The sequence below is a fragment of the Electrona antarctica genome (genome assembly GCF_951216825.1).
Source record: "Electrona antarctica genome assembly, chromosome: 5".
NCBI classification, from domain to species: domain Eukaryota; kingdom Metazoa; phylum Chordata; class Actinopteri; order Myctophiformes; family Myctophidae; genus Electrona; species Electrona antarctica.
The window spans coordinates 41,254,241-41,277,303 of record NC_136810.1 but is presented as its reverse complement, the minus strand read 5'-3'; the positions used below and the strand labels follow the sequence as shown (position 1 = coordinate 41,277,303).

The 23,063-nt window shown below is 42.7% G+C and overlaps 1 protein-coding gene across 1 annotated transcript in view; it reads left to right on the top strand.

Moving 5' to 3' along the window:
* Positions 1–23,063, top strand: part of LOC306923040 (copine-8-like) — a gene marked incomplete at both ends in the record, with an annotated part of 134,515 nt that overhangs the window by 15,548 nt on the left and 95,904 nt on the right. Inside the window, one exon of the mRNA XM_079501023.1 lies at positions 5,896–5,936. Coding sequence (XP_079357149.1) covers positions 5,896–5,936 — 41 coding nt within the window. The remainder of the gene's footprint in view (positions 1–5,895; positions 5,937–23,063) is intronic.

Sequence of the window (23,063 nt, the reverse complement as noted above, 5' to 3'; positions counted from 1 at the left end):
GTTTGTGAGCTTGTATATTGGCTATTTTCAAAGTATAAAATGGGATTAAAGTGGTAAAATATTCCATATTTTGCTGTGGACTGCCTGGAACTTCCTCAAGGACCCCTTGAGGTCCTCAGACCAAACTTTGAGCATCATGCAGATGGCGCTGTTTTCCTTTATGTTTTCAGATTGCACTTAAGAACGAAAAAGGCACCCTAAGAGTGCTCCACAGTGTGCGTAGATTCTGTTCTTACCTACGAACAAATCACAGCTAAGAAAAGATTGAGGGATCCCAAAACCTTCTTAAAAACTTCCTAAGTGGGTCTAAGAACAAATTTCCTCTTAAGAACTTCTTTAGAACGATTGGCGCATGAGGCCCAATACTTTCTATAGTTCTTATTTAAATCTGTGACCTAAAGAGTGAGTTTTGAATGCATGACTTTGCACTACATAGGCTCTTTGTGTTTGCATTCGGGTGCTGTGTGAGATTCCAGCGCTTGGCAGTCTTTATGTGCGGGTTGCACAGCTCCATTCGTCACTATCACGTTTGAGGTCTATAGCCAGGGAAGGGTCGGTGGGTGTACAAGCACGGTGCTATCTCTCTGCGTGCCTCAGCCAGCTGAGCTTAGTGGCATACAGTAGTACCATCTGGGGCATGCTGGGATCGGCTCCACATGGGAGCCTGATCCAGACACATCACACTAGCCATCAGCCACCTAAAGACCCTGGCTGCTTGTCAAACAGCACCCTCCACCACCTAAAGACCCTGGCTGCTTGTCAAACAGCACCCTCCACCACCTAAAGACCCTGGCTGCTTGTCAAACAGCACCCTCCACCACCTAAAGACCCTGGCTGCTTGTCAAACAGCACCCTCCACCGTCTCTCAGTCTCCCTCCAGCTAGCATGAGAATGCAAACCTTCCTCTCTTTCCATAGAATAATTATTTGTTTACAAACATTGATCGCACGGGTGACTGTTTCATGTAATCAATTCCCAACAGATCTCCAAACCTGTTGTTTTGGGGAGCGCTGGTTTCAGTTCATTCAACCTCCTCTTGTGTGTTGGCTAGTGAGGTGCACCCTAGGAGAAATGTATACTTCATTGCGCAACAGTATTGCACGCAGATAACACCTGATATACAAGCTCACATCGCAATGCAGATGCGACTGTTGTGAGCATAGAGGTCTGCGTGTGCGACACCATCGTGGGGCAAAGCATAAATTATACTTGATGGGCTGCAGGCGTGCGTGCAGCCGTGCACAAAAAGGCTCTGCTGCCGTGATCATGAGCGCACCTCCCGTTCTTATGTCAGTGAATGTAGGTGTGGCTTTGAGGACAACTGCTTTGAATTGCTATTATTGTTCACACACAACAGAAAGCAATGGATAATATATTTCAAGAGTGAGAGATCACAATACAAATCCTAATCATTCTTCCGCCACACTGGGAGAAAAAAAGCATCTGAAAGTTTGATGGGGCATTTTTTACACATGAGTGCAGTTAGAACTTTTCCATTGCATCTTATGAGAGGCAGGGTTCTTATGCTGCCGGCCTGCGCAGTGCGCACGCATGCTGGTGCTTATCAGCGTGACGTCCTCTGATAAGGCGTCTATAGAGCATAACAGTGGGCGTGGTTTTCTGGACCCACTGAAAAATCTTCTATTCATTTTTTCCCCCATAGAGATTTATAAACTTCATAAACATGACTATAACACATTTGATTCTGTGCAGAAAGAAAAATGGAAACCGCTAAACAAAGGGTATTTATCATATCATTATTTATTTCTTCTTCGCATAATCAAAGGTTTTATGGTCATGATTCACCAGGATCCTGGATGGCTGGATTCTAGGCTTAAAATAATTTATATTAATATTTTTGTAAATCTCTACGGGGAAAATGAATGGCAGATCTTTCAGTGGGTCCAGAAAACCACACCCACTGCTATGCTTTATTTCTCTTTGCCTCTCCAGCAGGCCTGCACTGCACACACCATACATGGGCTGTACTAGTACAGTACAGCCCACAGACCAGCTCCACTGGACCCAGAGGCGGATCAACCCGGTACCGGGCTGGGGGGGTGACCGCACGACCGGTCATCGCCGAACTGGACTCCCAAAACGTATATTCCAAAGTGTGTACACATTGTTTAAGTCAAAGATGCGCAGCATCATGGCTTTCATATGGTAATATAAACTTTGGCTAAAAGCAATCCACCACTACCATCACTTCTAATCAATGTTTACAGTACAGTCAGTCTGTCAGTCCTTCCCTCCCGGCAATATTATGATCTGGAAAAACAACTGTCTGTCATGGAAGTAGGCTACAACCGAACAGACTTCCTCTTCCTCTTCAAAATAAGAGCTATACTTGTAATGATTAGTCAACACTAGTTTTATTTCTTAAGTGAACTTGCAGGATGTGTAGATATATTTGTAGCGCCCTGAGAGATAATGTTTTGAATGGGTATCTGTCATGAGTGACTGTGTAACGCTGTGTGGTCTTCGATCGATTATCTGACAGCCCCGGGCCCGGGCCCCCTGGAGTCCCGGGGGGAAACTACCCCCCCTTCCCCCCCGGTACTTCCGCGCCTGACTGGACCATTTATGGATTACGTACTATCCTGATTCATCCACTATCCACAGCTGATCTGTAACCAGTGACTCTACAGTCAATATGCTTACAGTATGGTCAATCAAACTGAGGGTTTTTCTTCAGGTTATAAAATAACAACAAGTGTATATCTATCTAATAATTTTGCGATCGCTGTCTGTCTGTCTGTCTGTCTGTCTGTCTGTCTGTCTGTCCGCTTCCGGGTCACCAGTGAAATGCATGTTGGGACGGCTTCCGGTTCACCAGTGAAATGCATGTTGGGACGGACACAGATTAATACTGGGACACCCTTTTCCACGTAACAGACCCACACGGGGAAAACAACTCGGACGGGGCATGTTAACGTGAACACACACGCTGTTTCGACACCACACTGAACATCATTTACTGTTCATATATTCAGAACGGGTAAGGACTAGTAGTATATTATAGATCAGTCAGGTAGAGCTCTCGTCTTTGGACCACAAGTTCATGGGTTCGATCCCGGGCAACACCAACTCAGCATATGAGTAGCACGGTTTGGGTACGGCAAGTTGTGTGGGAAGTACTGGGAGCTGATGGTAAGTCTGGCGCTCCACCTCAGCAATCCATCTCCCAGGGGTCTAGCACATTGTAATGGGGACAGAATAAATCGTGTTACCGGCTGACACTGACAAAATAAGCTGCTCCCGACTTACTTATTTACTGCCAAATAAATAATTCATTCGCTAGTAGGTCCACCAAGTACCACGGGTCCTGGACCTCGAGGACCACGTACTGCATTAGCCCCTGGCTGGTCTCCAACAATCTCAACCTCATCCAAACTCCGGTCCCCACAGAGAATATTCCGTTTTCTGTCCAACCACTAGCTTACATAACATTAGATATACTTTCACACAGTGTCATGATAATATATCTAGCCTGCAGCTAAGCGATTATACAGCTCAACTAACACATTGTAGATTTGGTTAACAGATGCATCCTTGCCTCCGTATACTGGGCAAGTCATACTATAGGCGAATATTCCGCAAAAATAGAACATCTACAAGCGTTGTGATTTGGTGTAGGGGTGAAGAGAGGGTGAACCCCTTGGGGACCCTTGAATGAATGACCCTGAATGTTTGACATCATGTGCATAAAGACAGTAATTGAATTGTCTGTGATGAGTGTCAGGCTCATCAGGCTACTGCAATTCAACTTACATTTGTTTTTGAAGTGGTGCAACCACTTCATTAAGTAGCTTTGTGTGTGCCTGGCTGGCTGGCTGGGTGCCTGGGTATGAGCACGAAAATGGCATTTGGTTGGTTTTCAAAACCAAGTGTCACTGTTGTGCAGCCTAACACACAAGGTGTATTCCAGGTGTATCAGTACAGTACAGTACAGTACAGTACAGTACAGTACAGTACAGTACAGTACAGTACATGAGTAGAGGGACCCCCTGGGCGTGTTCCTGGGGGTCTGGATGTTCCGAGGACCCCCACACGGTAACTCTGTCATTCCTCGACCGTTTCGGACGCGGGGCGGCTCGCCAGAAACGGGGCCGCACCCTGGGCGCGTTCCTGCGGGTCTGGAAGTTCCGGGAACCCCCCACACGGAGTTGCACCACTAACTTCACACGGGTGTGATGTTTTACTGTTTTTGTTGGTGGCAGGGATGTTAATAGTTAATCGTTAATCGGTTAATCGGCGTAAAGAAATTAATCAATTAAACGGTTAATAATGAATCAAATTCTGCGGTTTTGGGTGGTTTTCTGTGCTGTTTACGCGGCCGAGGAACGCACATGTGGGCCGGTAAAAAAAAGTCCCCTCCCACCTTGGTAGCCACAGAAACGTTGTATCTCTACTTTTACATGTGACAGACAAGACAGTGCACTTTTCATTTAATTTTATTCCATATGCCATTGCCTGGCCCTGTATCGCAAATGGTCAAATCAATATTTGATTAAGGAATATAATATGCCTTTTGTATTCTTTCTGTATACAGTATCAGCAAAGTGTAGATTTTTATGTTAGACATTGAGGGAAATTAAGATTCTCAGATTAAAAAATAAATAAATCTACTAACCGGTTAACAACAAGGTTATCAAAATCAAAAAAATATTTGTTTTTGGCTTTTGTGCCTTTTTTGATAGTTACAGACTTACAGTGAAGACGGACAGGAAATAGGGAGAGAGAGAAGGGGAGAGACACGCATCAAAGGTCGTCATGAACGGGACTCGAACACTCAACGCGCCAGAGCCTGTATGTGGCATGCGCCTGGACCTTTAGGCCAGCGGGAGCCCCATCAATTATTCATGAATGACTTAATCGACAATTCCCGTCCCTAGTTGGTGGGTGGGGGCATACAGTAGTAGCAATAACTAGCCCTGCTCCCTTCCATTTAACTGGATGTGGTACTATGGCATTGAAAACCCCCAACTCCTCCCAGCAGCTTGATTCCTTGATTCCCATGCAGCCCCCTGGCTCTCCAAACACTGTCACATCCGTGTGAATATTTAATGTCATCTCCTCCGATGCTCGTTAACAGCACAAATTTCTCATTGGCGCGGGGCATCTGCTCGACGATGGCACTCCTTCAACGCGCATTTCTGCCTTGTTTTTGCTGAAGCCGTGGGAGAAGTCATGTAAATTTGATGGCGTTCTCATCAGCACACGGCTGCTGCTGGTGCCCAGGGAGTATGAAAAGTGAAAAATAGGTCCCAACCCATCTGTTTTCTCTGTAATGCTTGAAATATGAATGTGGGACCTAATTTGGATTTTCACATGCCGCTTGATGTTAACATACAAATGACTCGCAACAAAAGTGGGTAAATAGTCAGAGTGAATAGGGAATGAAGATAAAGTAAGTGACGTAACGTGACGTTTAATGGAGACTCAGAATAGCACTTCACTGACTTCATACATTCTCTGTGATATGTTAAATTGCGACTAAACCACTTTTCATATAATTGGTCCTCACTATAATGTTCGTGATAAAATAGCACAATTCATAGGAGGGCTGTTTTTTTTTACTGCGATAGCGATGGCTTCCTTATATTATCACATTGTAACCTTTCAGGAATAGAAAGCATGCATTTTCTATTAGCTTGGATTCCCCATCAATGATGTCACTGGTGGCTTATGAACTGCCCACAGCCCTCCTATGAGACACAGACCGAGTAGAAAATAATGGTGCTATTTCATCAGTCATTAGTGAGGACCAATTACATATTGAAAAGTGTTGAAGTCGTCCTCTAATGTGAAAGCTGCAATACTGTAGGCAATGGAAATGTGAAATCATTTGTTATTACATTTCTTTATTATTTTTTTGTCTTTGTTTTTCAGAAACCTCCTGGATAGAGACACATTTTCCAAGTCGGACCCGAGTAAGTATGTTTCCTGTCACAGGGTGGCACGTTTTCACACACCATGCCGACATAAATATGCTTGTGGAGTCACGCATGCAAAAGTTCTTTATGCCCACACACACCCATACACATGGTATACGTTGCACGATACACACACGCTCTCTCAGACATGAATAATCCCACACCCACTATGCATCTTACACCAGTGGTTCCCAAACCTTTTTATGTCAAGGACCCCAAATTGACACTCATTACCCCGCAGACCCCCCATTTGAAAATATATGCCAAGGACCCATAAGAGATTTTTTATGGTTCTAGCAGTGATTTTCAACCATTTTCATTTCAACCCTGCCCTGAATTATAGGCTACGGTCCCCCATTTCTATCTCTGGGACAAATGGAACCAAATTGACCCTTTTGGCTCCATTTGTACACTCTCTGAGTTACAGAGTACCATTTGGTTCCTAACTATCATTTAGCTGGGGACTCCCTCAAGGACCCCTAGGGGTCCCCGGACCCCACTTTGGGAACCACTGTCTTACACGCTACAGTACAGACAACTGCACATTACACACACTACACTGTGATGCGTGCGTCCCATACATACACCATTGGTTCTCAACCTTTTTGGTTGTGCGACACCCCCGAAAGGCTCACGACCACTCCCCTCCTTCCTCACCAATCTGATCTAACAACATGCACGGAACTGAACAAACTCTGGTGAGTGTGCTCACACTAGGGCTGGGGCGGTATGGGATTTTTATTACCGCGGTTATTGTCGGCCCCCATACCGCCGGTATGGCGATAATTACCGCACCCCCCCCCCCCCCCCCCCCGCGCGCGAAAAAAGAATCCTCCGGTTTTATAGTGTTATTTAGTCCGGTGGAACACCGTGTATGGAGATGTTAGAGCAGGTCTGCAAAATCCGGTAAAACACCGTATACGGAGATGTATAGAGCAGCTGTGTGTCTTTAGTGCAGTTCCAGTGTCATTCCTCCTCATGCGCGGCCTCCCCTCACAGCTCACACACACAGTGGCACCGTTACAGAGACAACAGACAAGACGACTCATATAGCTTTTCCACGTGTTTCTGTTGTTATCCAGTTTACCAAAATTAAATCCACAACAGCGCTATTGCTATTGTGAAGACCCTTGCGCAGCGCGAGGCAATTAACCCCAGCTGCAAACGATCCGGACTTTGATTGTGTGATTATAATATATATAAATCCTTTTGGGCCTCCTTTTGGGGTGCAGGCAGAGTTTTGGAACGGATATTATGGACTACAGTTGTATTAAGGAAAGATTGGCATGTCAATGCCGCAACACGTGTTCGGGTGTCAATCAAATCAACTGCGTCAGACATCTCCCGCAGCCCGCTGTTAAAAAAAGAAATAAAAAAGCGAACGGATTTCACATCATTTCAGATCAAGACAAGTTGTGTTGAGCGTCTTTTTCCTGCGATGCCATTGATGTCACAACAGACAACATTTATAGGTGGGTCTGGTTTGGAGTAGCCTAATTTAAAACATTGTCCGACTTTGTTTTGAGAGAATATTAATACCTCGCGCTATTGTAACAGCCAGGTGCATCGTGCATTGCTCAGACCGTCAGAGAGAGAGAGAGAAAGATTAGGCTAAACGTGTAGCCTATGGATAAGGGCGCATAGTAGGTAACAGGTTTCAACTTTGTATTGATGTCTGTCAGCGAGAGACGAGAAGAGAGAGAGAGAGAGAGAGAGAGAGAGAGAGAGAGAGAGAGAGAGAGAGAGAGAGAGAGAGAGAGAGAGAGAGACATTAGGCTGTGTAGCGTGGGACCTGGACGGATATGAACACAGATGGATTTTTGTTCATAACCAAATGAACACATTGGAGGCACGGTACATAACCCCCCCCCCCCATGTTCTCCCTGACACTGCTGGACTGACTCTACTTACAAGAGAAAAGGGGGGGGGGGGGCTGAACCAGGACCCCTACGTAATGTGAGCTTTATTGCCCATTGGAATGCAGGCTACATAAGCATGCAGGATGCTGAGAGCAACCTCTCTAAGACTACACAATGAGACAATAAAGTTTGAATAAAACTGTTCACGTATTATGCCTTTGAACCACGAATATATATATATATTTGTATACTATCTATTGGGGTTCAACCATATATATATATATTGTGTTGAATTAATGTGATGAGTGTATTATATATTATATATATAATTATATTCTGGCTTGCCTGACTTCTAATTTACATACGGCTGTACTGTTTGATATCTCCACATGTGGAAATTCATGCTGAGTGCAAATATTTAGTCAGATGTATTAATAGGAGCTCCCCAGAACCACTAGTGACGAGTTAGTATTTCATGTGCTTTATGGTTCATGGGTTAAGGGGACAGGCCCCTACAGCTCACACACGTCCGGACCCTGCAGCTCCTTGCATGACAAGGAGCCAGTCTCCGCCTCTTCGGTATAAGCAGCCATGCTCAAGCAGCCATCGCTCTCATATAAACTTCTACTGGAACGACGGAGGACCGCAGCAAGGGAGGGTTGACGCCACGTCCCCGCCCACACACACTCTGTCCTCCTTCACTGACCAGGCCCTGGGTTGACTCTGTCCCCACCACAGAAGTTCCATTTCCTGGGTAAGACCTCAGCGCCACAGCGGCCGGTTCCCAGAGACCGTGAGGCAACCCAAAACTGACCAGACGACAGGTTCTCTCTCTACGAGACTCTCAGCGCCACAGCGAGGATAAGACATCCCAAGTCTCCTCTGCCGCTCGAATCTTCAAGAGGGTCAGCTTAAGCCAAGCGCCACCAAGCTGATCCCGACGAGGGAAAACCGATGCCTGCGACCAGCTGCCTCTGACAGCTACTAAACCCCTGCCCAGCTACATCCTTCTGGGCCTGCCATCCACTGCCCCTAGCCTCTGGCTAGCTCGACAGCACCACATCCACTGTTGCCGTCCCCTCTACACACAGGCGAGCATTATATCACATGATAAATGGCAACTGAGTGTAGCGTTCAGGCAGGGTAGAGATGTTATTTTGGAAGGTAGATCTGCTATTTTCGAAACCTCTCTTTTATTATTTCATGTTTCTTTTCCCTTTATTCGTTTCATGAGCTATCACTATTTACCTTTACCTGACCTTACCTTGATCAAAAGGTTTCATTTAAACCTGTATCCATTTTTGGGATTGTTTGTACACATTTGATTTATTTTGTTATAATAAATTTATATGATTTTCATTAAGAAGTCGTTGTGTATTATATCTCAATATTTACAGTACAAGTACCGTTGGAATATTTATTGCAAGTCTGTCCAAGAATTCATGTTACATTACAGTGACGTGAGCAATATAATTATTATATTGTAATATTTTAATAATTAATATTCATAAATTATGAATATTGATATTTGAAATATTACGTCCTGACAGCTGTTACCCAGCTATATTACAGATGGTGCCCCGTTGCGAGGCAGACTCTTATTCCAACTGTACGTACTGTAAATTCTGAGATTAAAATTAATATTTTCGGGAAGAAAAAAAAAATATATTTTTGGAAAAAGTTTTTTTTTAAAATAACAATAATAATACAGGCCTAGTATTGTTGTTCTTATTTTCGTAATCGAGTTCAGTGATTTAAGTTGATCAATGTCTGGTTGGAAGTTAATTGTAGAATGATTCAAATCTAAAAACAGAATTTGAGTGGAAGCGTTTCAAAATAGGCACTATTCCAAAAATCCCTTTCTTTCCAACCCCTGAGGAAGTTAGAGAAGGCATGGTGTGTTAACAGTAGTGGTCAAAGTCATTTTTGTGGGGACTCCCCAAGTTATGATAATATATTAAATATTGTCATAATCATATCATATATCATATATGATCGACTCTGGATACACTGAGTCATCAAGCTTTGTTCAGGATTAGCGATCTAGACAAGCAAATGTGGCTATAGTGGCGTGAAATGTATATGTCAAATATCCTCCATCTGACACATTGGATTCATAATATCTGTGTCAAATCGAGTAGATCTTGACATTATTTGGAAGCCCTCTCCATAACTAGAGGACGTTTTTGAAATACAGCTTTGTTTCACTTCCTGTAGAGTAAAAAATTAAGTGTTATAGGTCTATCACTAATTCTCAAGTGTAACTATAACTACTATTTACCAATAGTCATAACTGCATACTGTTGGTTAAATAGAAGTGAAACTGTGACGCTCAGGTTAGTGATTGGACGTAAGCAGCTTGTCATAAGTTTGTTTTCCTTTTGTAGCCTATTAGTGACACAGTAGCAGTTGGTGTGAAATTTTGCTGAAACAATTGCTGTAACATTTTGACAGTATACTGGAGCAAAATTCTGCACAGATCAGCAGGGCAACAGTGGTTATATGTTTTGGTTTTAATTCCTGCCTCACATTCTAGACCTTGGCCTCTGGCTCCAAGCAAGCTAGGGTTTTTGATTGAGGTGTTTATTGAAACTAAATGTGTACCATGTTGTTGGTTTGTATTTAACTTGGCCAAATGGCTAAAGTTAAGCATCTCTCTGCCTAGGGTGAGAGAGGAAGTTTTTGTGTGCACTGTGTGTGTTTGACCGGAACCATTTTAGATTTTTGGCCCTCACACACACACCCACACACACACACAACACACAACCCCCTTTGAAGATTTGTTATCAATCATTGAAAAGGGGGGTGAGTGTTGTAAACCTTTTGGTGTAGTCCATCCTGGTTCCAGGCCATAAACCCAGGCAGGATTAGCTGAGTCAACAACCAGTTGACACCAACCCCATTTAGTTTTGGCCTCCAGAGCCACACGGCAGACCTGACCCCCACCTATTTTTCTTCATCCCTTCAAATCGAAGAGGAAGAAGGGGGGGTTCTGGGCCTGTTCCCCTGTGTTGGGCCATGCAGACAGAGAGAGACAAACTCCTATCACCAATTTTGCAGAATGTATACTAGTAGTTTATTTCTAAACTCTCTCCTGGCTGTGAAAGTCTTTGTCTTGTACCAAATTGTGAGAGATTCACTTCAGTGGCAAATGTGTTCTTGTTAACCTCAAAATAATTATAATGCTATCCAACTTAGTTCCATTATGATCTAGACTTAAGCTTTAATTCATTTTGGCAGAACAGATTGGTTACAATCAGTTCAGAATCCTAGAAGTTATTATTTAATTTCCAGGGAAACAACTAAATTCTATTTTAAACTTGTTCGAACTATCAAAGTTCACCTACAAAGTATTTTCAACTTAATTTTAAGTAGACCAAACACACTTCTAGTTCCCTTAGTCACGATTATATACTGACAAGTGGTACATTATAACTATTTTTGCCAGCCGAATAATATTTTAAACTTGTTCGAACTATCAAAGTTCACCTACAAAGTATTTTCAACTTAATTTTAAGTAGACCAAACACACTTCTAGTTCCCTTAGTCACGATTATATACTGACAAGTGGTACATTATAACTATTTTTGCCAGCCGAAGAGAAATCTCATAATTATTTTTTTTTCCAGTGACTATCTCTCAGCAGTCCTTGTCTCAAAAATTGCTCAAATATGCTGCATAACATGGCATATGTGGTAGCACAAGCAATAAGAGGGCTAAATTTTGATCCCAAACTGAAGAATACTTTTCGATTTGATTGTGATACAGACATGTGTCAACTGATTACACCGTTATCAACAGCTAAGATTCAAAAGATCGAACTGCTGAGAGATGTTTTAAAACAGGAAAATGTGACAATGCAAAGATATGGTGATTTGACTCAAATCTGTAAACTACAGAGTTCTGTCATAGATTTGCAAGACAGGATTGCATGCCTGGAGAGTCGTAAATGTACCGCTAATGATGATATGGTTAAATGTTTTCAGGACCTCCTGACCGAGGTCAGAGGTCGAACTCAGGCACGCAATGGTCAGCTTTGCTGTGGACCTGTGGAGCAGACCCAGTTGGGGGTTAATCAGTCAAAAGTAATCTCAGAATTGAATTCTAATGTGAACAAACTAAATATAGAAATCGATCAATTACGGAACACTGTGGCTTCACAGGACGCTAGCCTTAATTTTAGCGTACAGCATATTTCAATGCTGCAAGCTAAAATAGACCAAATTGACGAAAATGAGTGGGAAAACCACAGGACGTGCAATGACACATCCCCTCTCATTAGCAGTCAACAAGGAGGGGGGGGGCTGGATCCTGTTTCCTCCCCAACCTCCTATGTGCCTGATACTAAACTTTTAACCCCTTTCTCAACACGGCCAAAGCGACCCCAGGTCAGCCAATATCCTTATCGGTCCGGGGTTGTGACCCGGTCAACTGGTGGTCAGACTCCAGATTTGGTCAGAGCACAATATGGTGTAGGCATGGTGGAGGTGATGTCACCTCCACCATCAAATCAAGTAGATCCTGACCTTAACACACAGGCACATGCTAAGACCCTGGGGGATGATGTCCTGTGGAAAATCTCTAAACATATAGACCATTTTTACCCACAGGCTTCAGGCAATACAGATTCCCAAGCATACCTGGACTGTATTGTTGACAGTTTACGTTCGTATGAACCAGTCACGGTGGAAACAAAGGTGAATCTCATCCGTTTAACCTCAAGCCGCGAAGTTGCCTCCTGCCTTAGGCGGCAGGCAAGTCAAACACTACTAGACTGGCATTCTGTCTGTCAGGCAATAATCGGGGAGTTTGACCACGATGTTGCCAAAAGTGGGCTGATTTCGGCCATGGAGGTTAAACAGCATGAGCAGGAAGATGTTAGGGTATTTTATAAACGTTTAATGAAAGCATTTTTCGGCAGTAAAAATAGCCCAAAGATGGAGGAAGATGTACATTTCAAGGCGTTGTTCCTAAATAATTTACTTCCCTCTGTTACAAAACACTTCCCTCTCGGAATCAATTCTGAGAAAATACGTGCCGTTGTTTTGCGATCCTTGGCAAAGGAAGCGTTTGACAGAGAATGCCATGAAGCATCTTATGTAACTGTCAGCACCCAAATCGATGACTGTCTCCCCGAAAGTCATCAGAGCCCTGTGTTGGTAAAGAATTCCCCAAAGGAATCTCGTAGACAAAAGAAATCCCGCATCTACGCTGCCAGACAGGTTTCAAGCCCCACTGATAATGACTGGAGAAAATCTATGAGGGATTATACACCTTGATAATTCTAAACAACACGGTGGTTATTTCTTTGTACGTGAATGTTTCAGACGACCACTACACTATATAGTTTGTGTCATTTGAAACATTCGGGGGGATACAGTGTTACACCTGTTGTTTGCAGTAATTATATACATCTGTTTGTACACTTTGTGTCACGTATGTCTCATAACAGTTTGAGATGTTTATACACAGGCAACACGTTTGCATGTATATAAACGAGTGTATAAGATACGGCAACATAAACTTTTTTAGTCACTCCATGATGATGAACATTATCTGTGTGCCTTGATCATTATTTGTTTTACTAACCATAGGTGAGGTAACAGCATGTATTAACTACACTGTAGCTCCACCCACATTGGTTGTGATTTTGCCCTATCAAAGGTGATTTAAACTGATAAGTAATATATCAAGGAATATGTTTGACAGACAAGGGCCAACCATGGTTGACCTTTGTCCATCGCAGATGACAGCTGTTAATACTGCTGGCCGACTTCACAGGGATTCGTGCACGGTACAAAGCTTAGTGGTATTTGTTTTAAGCATAGTAAGTTGTGAATGAAAGTAGGAGCTTTGATTCCTCACCCCTGATCAGGGTGGGGATGATAGGGGCTCTGCACTTTTACAACTGTGACATTAGTCCCTCTTTTCACAGGATAACAGAGTCATGAACTGTTGATCTGTAGTGATAGGAGGAACAATGGCTGTAATGCTTAAAACACTATACCAATTTGCTAGGGACAGTAACCCACATGTGCATGTCCAATTTGTGAATCTAAGGCCATCATTTTTGTCAATTACAACTATATAGAAATGATGTCTCCACACACACTTCATCATTTCGGTGACTAGGAGAGATGCCTACTATTATAGGTCTAAAGCCTACAGCAAACCTTTGACGTAGCTAGACCCAATCAAACCCAATCTAACCGGTAGCTAAACTACACGTGACTACTTCACGTCAGTTAGAGTGAACTCACTGCTTAAATTAAACTATGGTAAACAAAAACAGATCTTAGAAAGAAGTGCTCTGATAAAAAGGCATGACAAATGCTAACACATCACTCCTCCAATTATAGCCTACATTATAATAGGAGTTTTCTAAACAGTCTCAGCTCTATTTGAGATTACCTGTATGTTACCTGTGTTTTCTTTGTTTTGAATTGTTGTTCAACAAATCAGTTTGTACTAGAGTTAATCAAGCTATTCACGTCACAGTGAGTAGAACAAGTATGCTTTCTTTCCACATAGTAAACAAAACATACAGTAATTTATGTGCATTTTTAGGAGTTTTTCCTTTTGTGTTTTTGGCCTTATTCCTTCAATTTTGTGTAGACTTGTTTTGTGTTTAACTTGAAGCCTCTGACTATAGAGCCACGGCCTATAAGAGAACTTTCTTTCAAGAAGTCCAGAGTTATACAGTCACCAGAACAGTTTAGCAGATAAGAAGTTGCCATTTAATCATGCGATGTATATGCTCTGTGTACTCTGTGTTCATCCTCTCACTTTTTACTTTTGCCCTCAAAGATCAAGGACTCAACGTGTCGTTTCGTCATGATACTGAGGACAAAGGGGGGACATGTAGCGTGGGACCTGGACGGATATGAACACAGATGGATTTTTGTTCATAACCAAATGAACACATTGGAGGCACGGTACATAACCCCCCCCCCCCATGTTCTCCCTGACACTGCTGGACTGACTCTACTTACAAGAGAAAAGGGGGGGGGGGGCTGAACCAGGACCCCTACGTAATGTGAGCTTTATTGCCCATTGGAATGCAGGCTACATAAGCATGCAGGATGCTGAGAGCAACCTCTCTAAGACTACACAATGAGACAATAAAGTTTGAATAAAACTGTTCACGTATTATGCCTTTGAACCACGAATATATATATATATTTGTATACTATCTATTGGGGTTCAACCATATATATATATATTGTGTTGAATTAATGTGATGAGTGTATTATATATTATATATATAATTATATTCTGGCTTGCCTGACTTCTAATTTACATACGGCTGTACTGTTTGATATCTCCACATGTGGAAATTCATGCTGAGTGCAAATATTTAGTCAGATGTATTAATAGGAGCTCCCCAGAACCACTAGTGACGAGTTAGTATTTCATGTGCTTTATGGTTCATGGGTTAAGGGGACAGGCCCCTACAGCTCACACACGTCCGGACCCTGCAGCTCCTTGCATGACAAGGAGCCAGTCTCCGCCTCTTCGGTATAAGCAGCCATGCTCAAGCAGCCATCGCTCTCATATAAACTTCTACTGGAACGACGGAGGACCGCAGCAAGGGAGGGTTGACGCCACGTCCCCGCCCACACACACTCTGTCCTCCTTCACTGACCAGGCCCTGGGTTGACTCTGTCCCCACCACAGAAGTTCCATTTCCTGGGTAAGACCTCAGCGCCACAGCGGCCGGTTCCCAGAGACCGTGAGGCAACCCAAAACTGACCAGACGACAGGTTCTCTCTCTACGAGACTCTCAGCGCCACAGCGAGGATAAGACATCCCAAGTCTCCTCTGCCGCTCGAATCTTCAAGAGGGTCAGCTTAAGCCAAGCGCCACCAAGCTGATCCCGACGAGGGAAAACCGATGCCTGCGACCAGCTGCCTCTGACAGCTACTAAACCCCTGCCCAGCTACATCCTTCTGGGCCTGCCATCCACTGCCCCTAGCCTCTGGCTAGCTCGACAGCACCACATCCACTGTTGCCGTCCCCTCTACACACAGGCGAGCATTATATCACATGATAAATGGCAACTGAGTGTAGCGTTCAGGCAGGGTAGAGATGTTATTTTGGAAGGTAGATCTGCTATTTTCGAAACCTCTCTTTTATTATTTCATGTTTCTTTTCCCTTTATTCGTTTCATGAGCTATCACTATTTACCTTTACCTGACCTTACCTTGATCAAAAGGTTTCATTTAAACCTGTATCCATTTTTGGGATTGTTTGTACACATTTGATTTATTTTGTTATAATACATTTATATGATTTTCATTAAGAAGTCGTTGTGTATTATATCTCAATATTTACAGTACAAGTACCGTTGGAATATTTATTGCAAGTCTGTCCAAGAATTCATGTTACATTACAGTGACGTGAGCAATATAATTATTATATTGTAATATTTTAATAATTAATATTCATAAATTATGAATATTGATATTTGAAATATTACGTCCTGACAGCTGTTACCCAGCTATATTACAGCTGTAGCCTATGGATAAGGGCGCATCGTAACGGTTTCAACTTTGTATTGATGTCTGTCAGCGAGAGAAGAGAAAGGGGGAGAGGGAGGGAGAGAGAGAGAGAGAGAGAGAGAGAGCTGTACAGACAGGACGGACAGAACTGTTTTTATCTTTTGACTGACTATAATAAAAAGTCCTTCTGCACACCTACAATGGACAGGTGCGTCGGATAACTGGAACTGAGAAGTAGAGAAAAAAAGAATCCCGCACACTGTCTCACGCAATGGCAACCATTCTCACTCCAATGAAATGCCCGCTCAGCAGCGCATCGCATGAAACAAACACCACCATTCAAAAACGTCCCCTCATCATGGAACCTAAAATCTTAAACATATTAAACAAATTCCAAGTTAACTGATAGATTTAATATATGATGAATTGAAAGGTTCAACTTCCAGCCGCTCCACACCACGCAGCAACTGCGCGCCTCCCCAGTCCCCAAGCCATGAGTTAACATTATTGCTTGATTGATTGATTTAAGTTTGTATTAACAGTTTACAGTACATTTGCACAACTCAATACAAAAACTGTTAACTGTTACTCTGTGAGTGGACGACACCATAAAGCATTACACTTGTTTACAAGAGGGTCCACCTTGTTCAATTCATCATAACATTTTGTACAGCCAAAAACAGGAAATCATCATAAAGGAGGTAAAAAGGGGGAAAAACATATACAGTGAGGGGGAAAAGGGGTGGGTGGGGGTGGGTGGAGTCAAGGGATTTACATGTCTTAATGACAGTTGGTAGGGCGTTCCACATTTTTGTGGCATAGGAGTGAAATTAATTTAGGTGGACCCTCTTGTAAACAAGTTTAATGCTTTATTGGGTCGTCCACTCGCAGTTATCAGTCTTTGTATTGAGTTGTGCTTGAAATGTAGGCTACTGTAATTCTGCAAACTGTTAATAAATAGTTCAATCAATCAATCAATCAATACTTGTTTGTGCCGAATCTGGGTTGCACATGGTTTGTTGAACTCCCTCTGGTGTTGCTGGCATATGATTAGACTGACTGAGCCTCACTGTTTATTATGATACACTTTATTTCATATCAACCATATGCACTTAGGCCTAGAACCCAGGGTTAGGGTTAGAACTAGGGTTAGGGTTAGAACCTAGGGCGCCAGAACAGCACGGACAAAAAAAACTTTTTTTTTTTTTTTTTTTTTTTTTTACCGCGGTAACGAACCCGATACCGCGGTATGCGTTGTATACCGGCGGTATGGCGATATTGCGGTTATTGCACCCAGCCCTAGCTCACACTGAATGAACACATGCATTGCACATATGGGTATGAGGGTATGCGCATGCTTAAAGTGAATGGCACATCGAGTGGCAAAGCAACATGCAAAATGAGTTTAACATGGTTTAACGTTGTTTAATGCAATCAGATAGGACTTTTCTGTTTGGATGTATGGGCTGTCAAGGCCAGAAAGTAGTTTTTTGCCACTCAGTAGGCGTTCCTGCATAACTTCCTGGTTTGATGATGATGTCACGTGCATACCCTCTATACCGACTGAGACTGCTATAGCCTACTAATTTTAAAATAGCTACTATTAGTTATGGCTGTAATTTTAGGTACATTTTCTAAAGTGGGGGTTTTGACACTTCGAACCGTGCAACTGGGTGTGCCAATATATCGATATTGCGGTATCATGTGATACTTCCTCCTGCGATATATACTGTATTATTGTATTGTCCTCTCAATATTGTGATGTTGGTTAGTTAGTACTAGTAGTTGTAACCCATTGTTGTGGACAGACAAGTTGCGGACACGTTGCAAAGTTGCAGTTAGTGTTTCAGGAGATTGATGTACTGGCCAGTTTGAGACAAAAGATCTTGTAAGATTTTGGAAAAAGTACATCATTCCATATCTTTTGCCTTTTATGGTTAGGTATTTCTTTCATTTTCAGTTACAGATATCGTGAGATATCGTTGACGAAATATCTTGCAATATATTGAATATCGTGATATTATCGTTATCGAGGGCCTAATATCGCCACAGATATCGTATTGTGAGGTACCCATATCGTCCCACCCCTAGAATATATACACTCTTATACCTCTTCACATATCACATGTCACTGGTTTATCTATGTGACGTGGGTTTGGTGTGTAATACATCTTTGTTTTCACTGTCACTAAGCTTTTGTGTGTCAGAGCCTCAGCCATAGTGGGGCGGATCAATTTATTGCCCCTGCTTTGTAAATGGCTGTGTCTAAACCTTGAGTTTCTCACTTGCGGGTCGAAGTCGACAATACTTGTGGGGTGCTAGGTGTGTGATATTTTGTATGGATCTTAGTATCTGGGTGCTAGGTGTGTGATATTTTGTATCTTTGGATCTTAGTATCTTACTAACAGCATAGATCAGCAACAGATACATCCACCGACAGTTTCCTTACATAGATTCACTTCTCGCAGTTATGGTTAAGCCAGAAGTGCAAAAAGTGGTGCATGGAAGAAGAAGACGAGTAAATAGAAAAACAATAAGGGACCATAGAAGCCCTTGTCTTGACCCCTTAACCCTGCAATACCCACCGTTGCAACATTACAACCATTTATATTTGAATTAATTAAAGGTATATTCAGTGATTTCAGCAAAGATTTGAGTTAAAAACGTTGGAATATATATTCAAAGATTTGCACTACATTTTCACGATTTTTCAAAAATAGCGGCTTTAATGTAGATCTGCTAAAGCTGAAGTTTAACATAATGCTTAAAACACCAAAAGGGGTTCCCGCCCAAAATGGGTTAATTAATTATTATTTTTCTGTTCTTTTTTCACCTAAACATCATCGTTCATGTTCATTGTTGTCTCCACCAGGCCGAAGGCATGGGGAGAGAGTATGTTTTGCACTCCGTCCGTCCGTGTGTGTGTGTGTCCGTCCGTCCGTCCGTCCTTCCGTCTGTGAACAGCCAATCTCAGGCACCGTTAACCTGGTCGATGCCAAATTTTGCACACACACTCCCTGGATGCCAACGATGAACCTCTGCCCCAAAATTTCCAGAACGGCCTGTTATAGCGCCACCAGGAGGCCGCTTTGTGCAAAACAAGTTTTTAGACAGTACACCTACAAATTTTGTCCAAACATCACGCAAATTGGTACACAGTCTCTCTAGAGCCATTCAACGAAACGGGTCTTTCAGATTTCTCAGACTCCATCCTGATTGGCTAAGATTGGCTTCCAAAGTTCGCAGGAGTGCTCAGTTTCAAACAAAATGCTGCAAATCATGAACACATCGTGTGATTTCCGTGAAATTGTGCATGCACATTCCCACTAGGCCGAGGAGGAAATGCCACATGAACATTTTCAACTCAGCCTCATGGTGGCGCTATAACTGGCCGAAAAGTGTTTTTACCTCTAACTGCACGGATCTGTGGATAACTTTGTATGCCAACTCCCTAGAGGCCAAGGAAAAACCTTTGCCTGGAACTTTTCACATTTGCTCTTTATAGCGCCACCAGGAGGCCGACATATGTAAAACACATTTTCTAATATTACTCCTTCAGATTTTATCCAAATTTTACGCAAATCGGTACACATGCTCTTCATAGTCATGTGATCAAGACGGGTTTGTTTGATTTCTCATAATCCACCCTCATTGGCTACGATTGGCTTCTAAACGTTTCAGGAGTAGCCCGCTTTGTACCCGCTTTGTACAAAGCGCCACAACTACTCAACGCAGAGTCCGATTGTGGTGAAACTGTGCATGCATATTCCCACTAGGCTTTGGAAGAAATGCCACTTGACAGTTTTCAAATCAGCCTCATGGTGGCGCTACAACAGGCAAAGCCGCGTCACACACACACACACACACACACACACACACACACACACACACACACACACACACACACACGTTTATATTGCTCCTAAACATTTTGCCAAACATCACACACACACTCCTATCCTCCTGGTGGAGACCTGTGCCCAGAAGGGCACTTTTTCTAGTTTAGTCTTGCAATGCCATTGGTCATGATATTTGCATATAAATACCCCCCCCCACAGAAGCAGAAATTCACACAACTTCAAAATCAATTTGTAACCATTTTTAACCTTTAACTTTAAAATGCCTGTATTTTTTTGTGATCATTAGAATGTCTAGATTAGAACATGTACATTTATTATTGTGAAAGATATCCCCCTAATGTAAATTATTAATTTATTATTATTATTTTAATAATTGTTATAAATGTGCATACAATTTGCATACAACTTTTTTTTAAACATAATTTCCTCTGCAAAGTCTAGTAGTACATTCAAGTTTTGAATATTCAAGTTTTGAACATTAATTAACCAACCCTAAACACTTTCTCTCTCGCACACAAACACTCTCTCTCTCTCTCTCTCTCTCTCTCTCTCTCTCACACACACACACACACACACACACACACACACACACACACACACACACACACACACACACACACACACACACACACACACTGTCCATGTGTGAATCATCAGGGTACATTTGCATATGCCAGAGGTTGTATTCGTCACACAGTTGTCAACGCTGCCTCACCAGCATGAATGAGGGAAACCAGGTGATCTGGAGAGAGAGAGAGAGAGAGAGAGAGACAGAGAGAGAGAGAGAGAGAGAGAGAGAGAATAAAATGACAAATTGAAATGGGATCACTCTTAAGTTAGCAAATTCTATTCTAAAAACATGAATCTAATGTATTATAGATTTAGCCAACTCTCATTCATCCAGGCCACCCCCTTTACCACCCCCTTTAGCACCCCCTTTACCACCCCCTTTACCACCCCCTTTACGAGCAGGCTTAGAAAAAACAGACCTTTCAGTTCAGGAAGGGCTTTTCCCCCTCATTCCAGCAGATAAATGACTATAGACACCCAAAAGTGTTGTTCATTAATTGGTTGGAAACAGGTCTACCACTAGGCTAAAAGAGTTAACCCTACTATAGTTTTAGATTTTTGGCTTTTGACAACAGCAATAATTGAGTTTTGATTTCATCATTAGTCAGTTCCATATATATATATATATATATATATATATATATATATATATATATTGTTGGGGTAACTGTGTATACAACTGTGTGCCTTTTCTTGGATGCGCGTTTGCCCCACCTGCATCTTTTGTTGTTGTTGCGAAAACAAAGTTGGCGAGAGTTGATTAATTACATTTTCCTGTAATGAATAGCCCCCACCCCCCTTCTGCATCATAGGATAATGGTATTTATTAACACCACAATCAGAAATAAAATATTTTTGAGGAGCGCTAGCCCCTCCTATGCCCAGCTTTCCGTGTTTGTGTATACACAAACATTGAAGGCAAAAGTGAGGACAGAAAAGTGAAGACTCAAATTGTGATTGGCCGGAATTACATGATAATAAGAGCGGCCCTCACTTCACACGGACCCGTTTGATTTTTTTGAGTGGTGCAAACCACTCCAACAACCAGCTTTGTCTGTATGTTTGTGTACCTGTGTACGTGTCCGTGTACCTGTGTACGTGTCCGTGCACAGGTGAGCATGGTTACTATGGTCACTGACATTACGTCAGACCACAGCTGAGCAGGCTATATAAGACCTTGCACCACTCAGTTCACACGGGTGTGATTTTTTTAATTACCGGTGGGCATTTGTAGGTATACAGTATTTCATAGTTTTTGAGGGGCGCTAGGCCCTCCTACATTCAGCTTTTATGGAATGGAGAATTTTACGTCATAGTGTCTGAGCAAATAGGCATAGTGTGTATTTCATGATGATGTATGATGATATGAGCGCCCTTCACTTCACACAGGTTGGCGGCTGGCTTTGTACCCGTGTTTGTTTGTACCAAAAAAACGAGCATGGTTGCTATGGTTAGCAACCAAAAAAACGAGCATGGTTGCTATGGTTAGTATGTGACGTCACTGACATAGCTGATCAGGCTATATAAGACCTTGCACCACTCAGTTCACACGGGTGTGGTTTTTCTAGCTTCATGTAGTCCGTTCCATTTGGTATTATATACAGTACATCACAGCAGTATGTAATTAGGACATAGCTTTAGAGGTTGGCCCAGGCCAGCTGTACGTTGATCCAAGCAGGCACTTGTGCTGCAACCATGTCTGGGCTCTGCTGACAGCACTGGACTCAGTCACACAGCATTAGACTGCCCCAGGAGACACACACGCACACACACACACACACACACACACACACACACACACACACACACACACACACACACACACACACACACACACACACACACACCACTTGCGGCCAGATCCAAAAAATATGTAGCATTGCAGCCCCAGATCATGTCCTCACAATTCTGTTTCTTTTCTTTTTTAAATAAAGGCTAATAATAATCAGCCTGTTTGAGGAACAAACATGAGAGGATGATCAAAGAACTTAGCTGTAAATGTTGGCTGGCTGCTATAGCATAATGCAATGTATTGTCAATGAAGTAGAGATGAATAAAAATGTGCTTCAGGCAATGTGCATATCTATCTTTAAATGCACCATGTCTCTGTACGTACAGGGCCCCTGCCCAGGGTCCATATATGGAGCTGGCCTGTTCTCACAGCACAATCCGACTCTGGAAAACCTTTACCGCTGTACCATCGAAAGTACACTGACCTACTGTATTACAGCTTGGTATGGAAACTGTACTGTCGCAGAGTGGAAATCACTGCAGAGGGTGGTGAAAACGGCGCAGTGTATTATACGCTCTTCATTGACATCAATTGAGTCCATC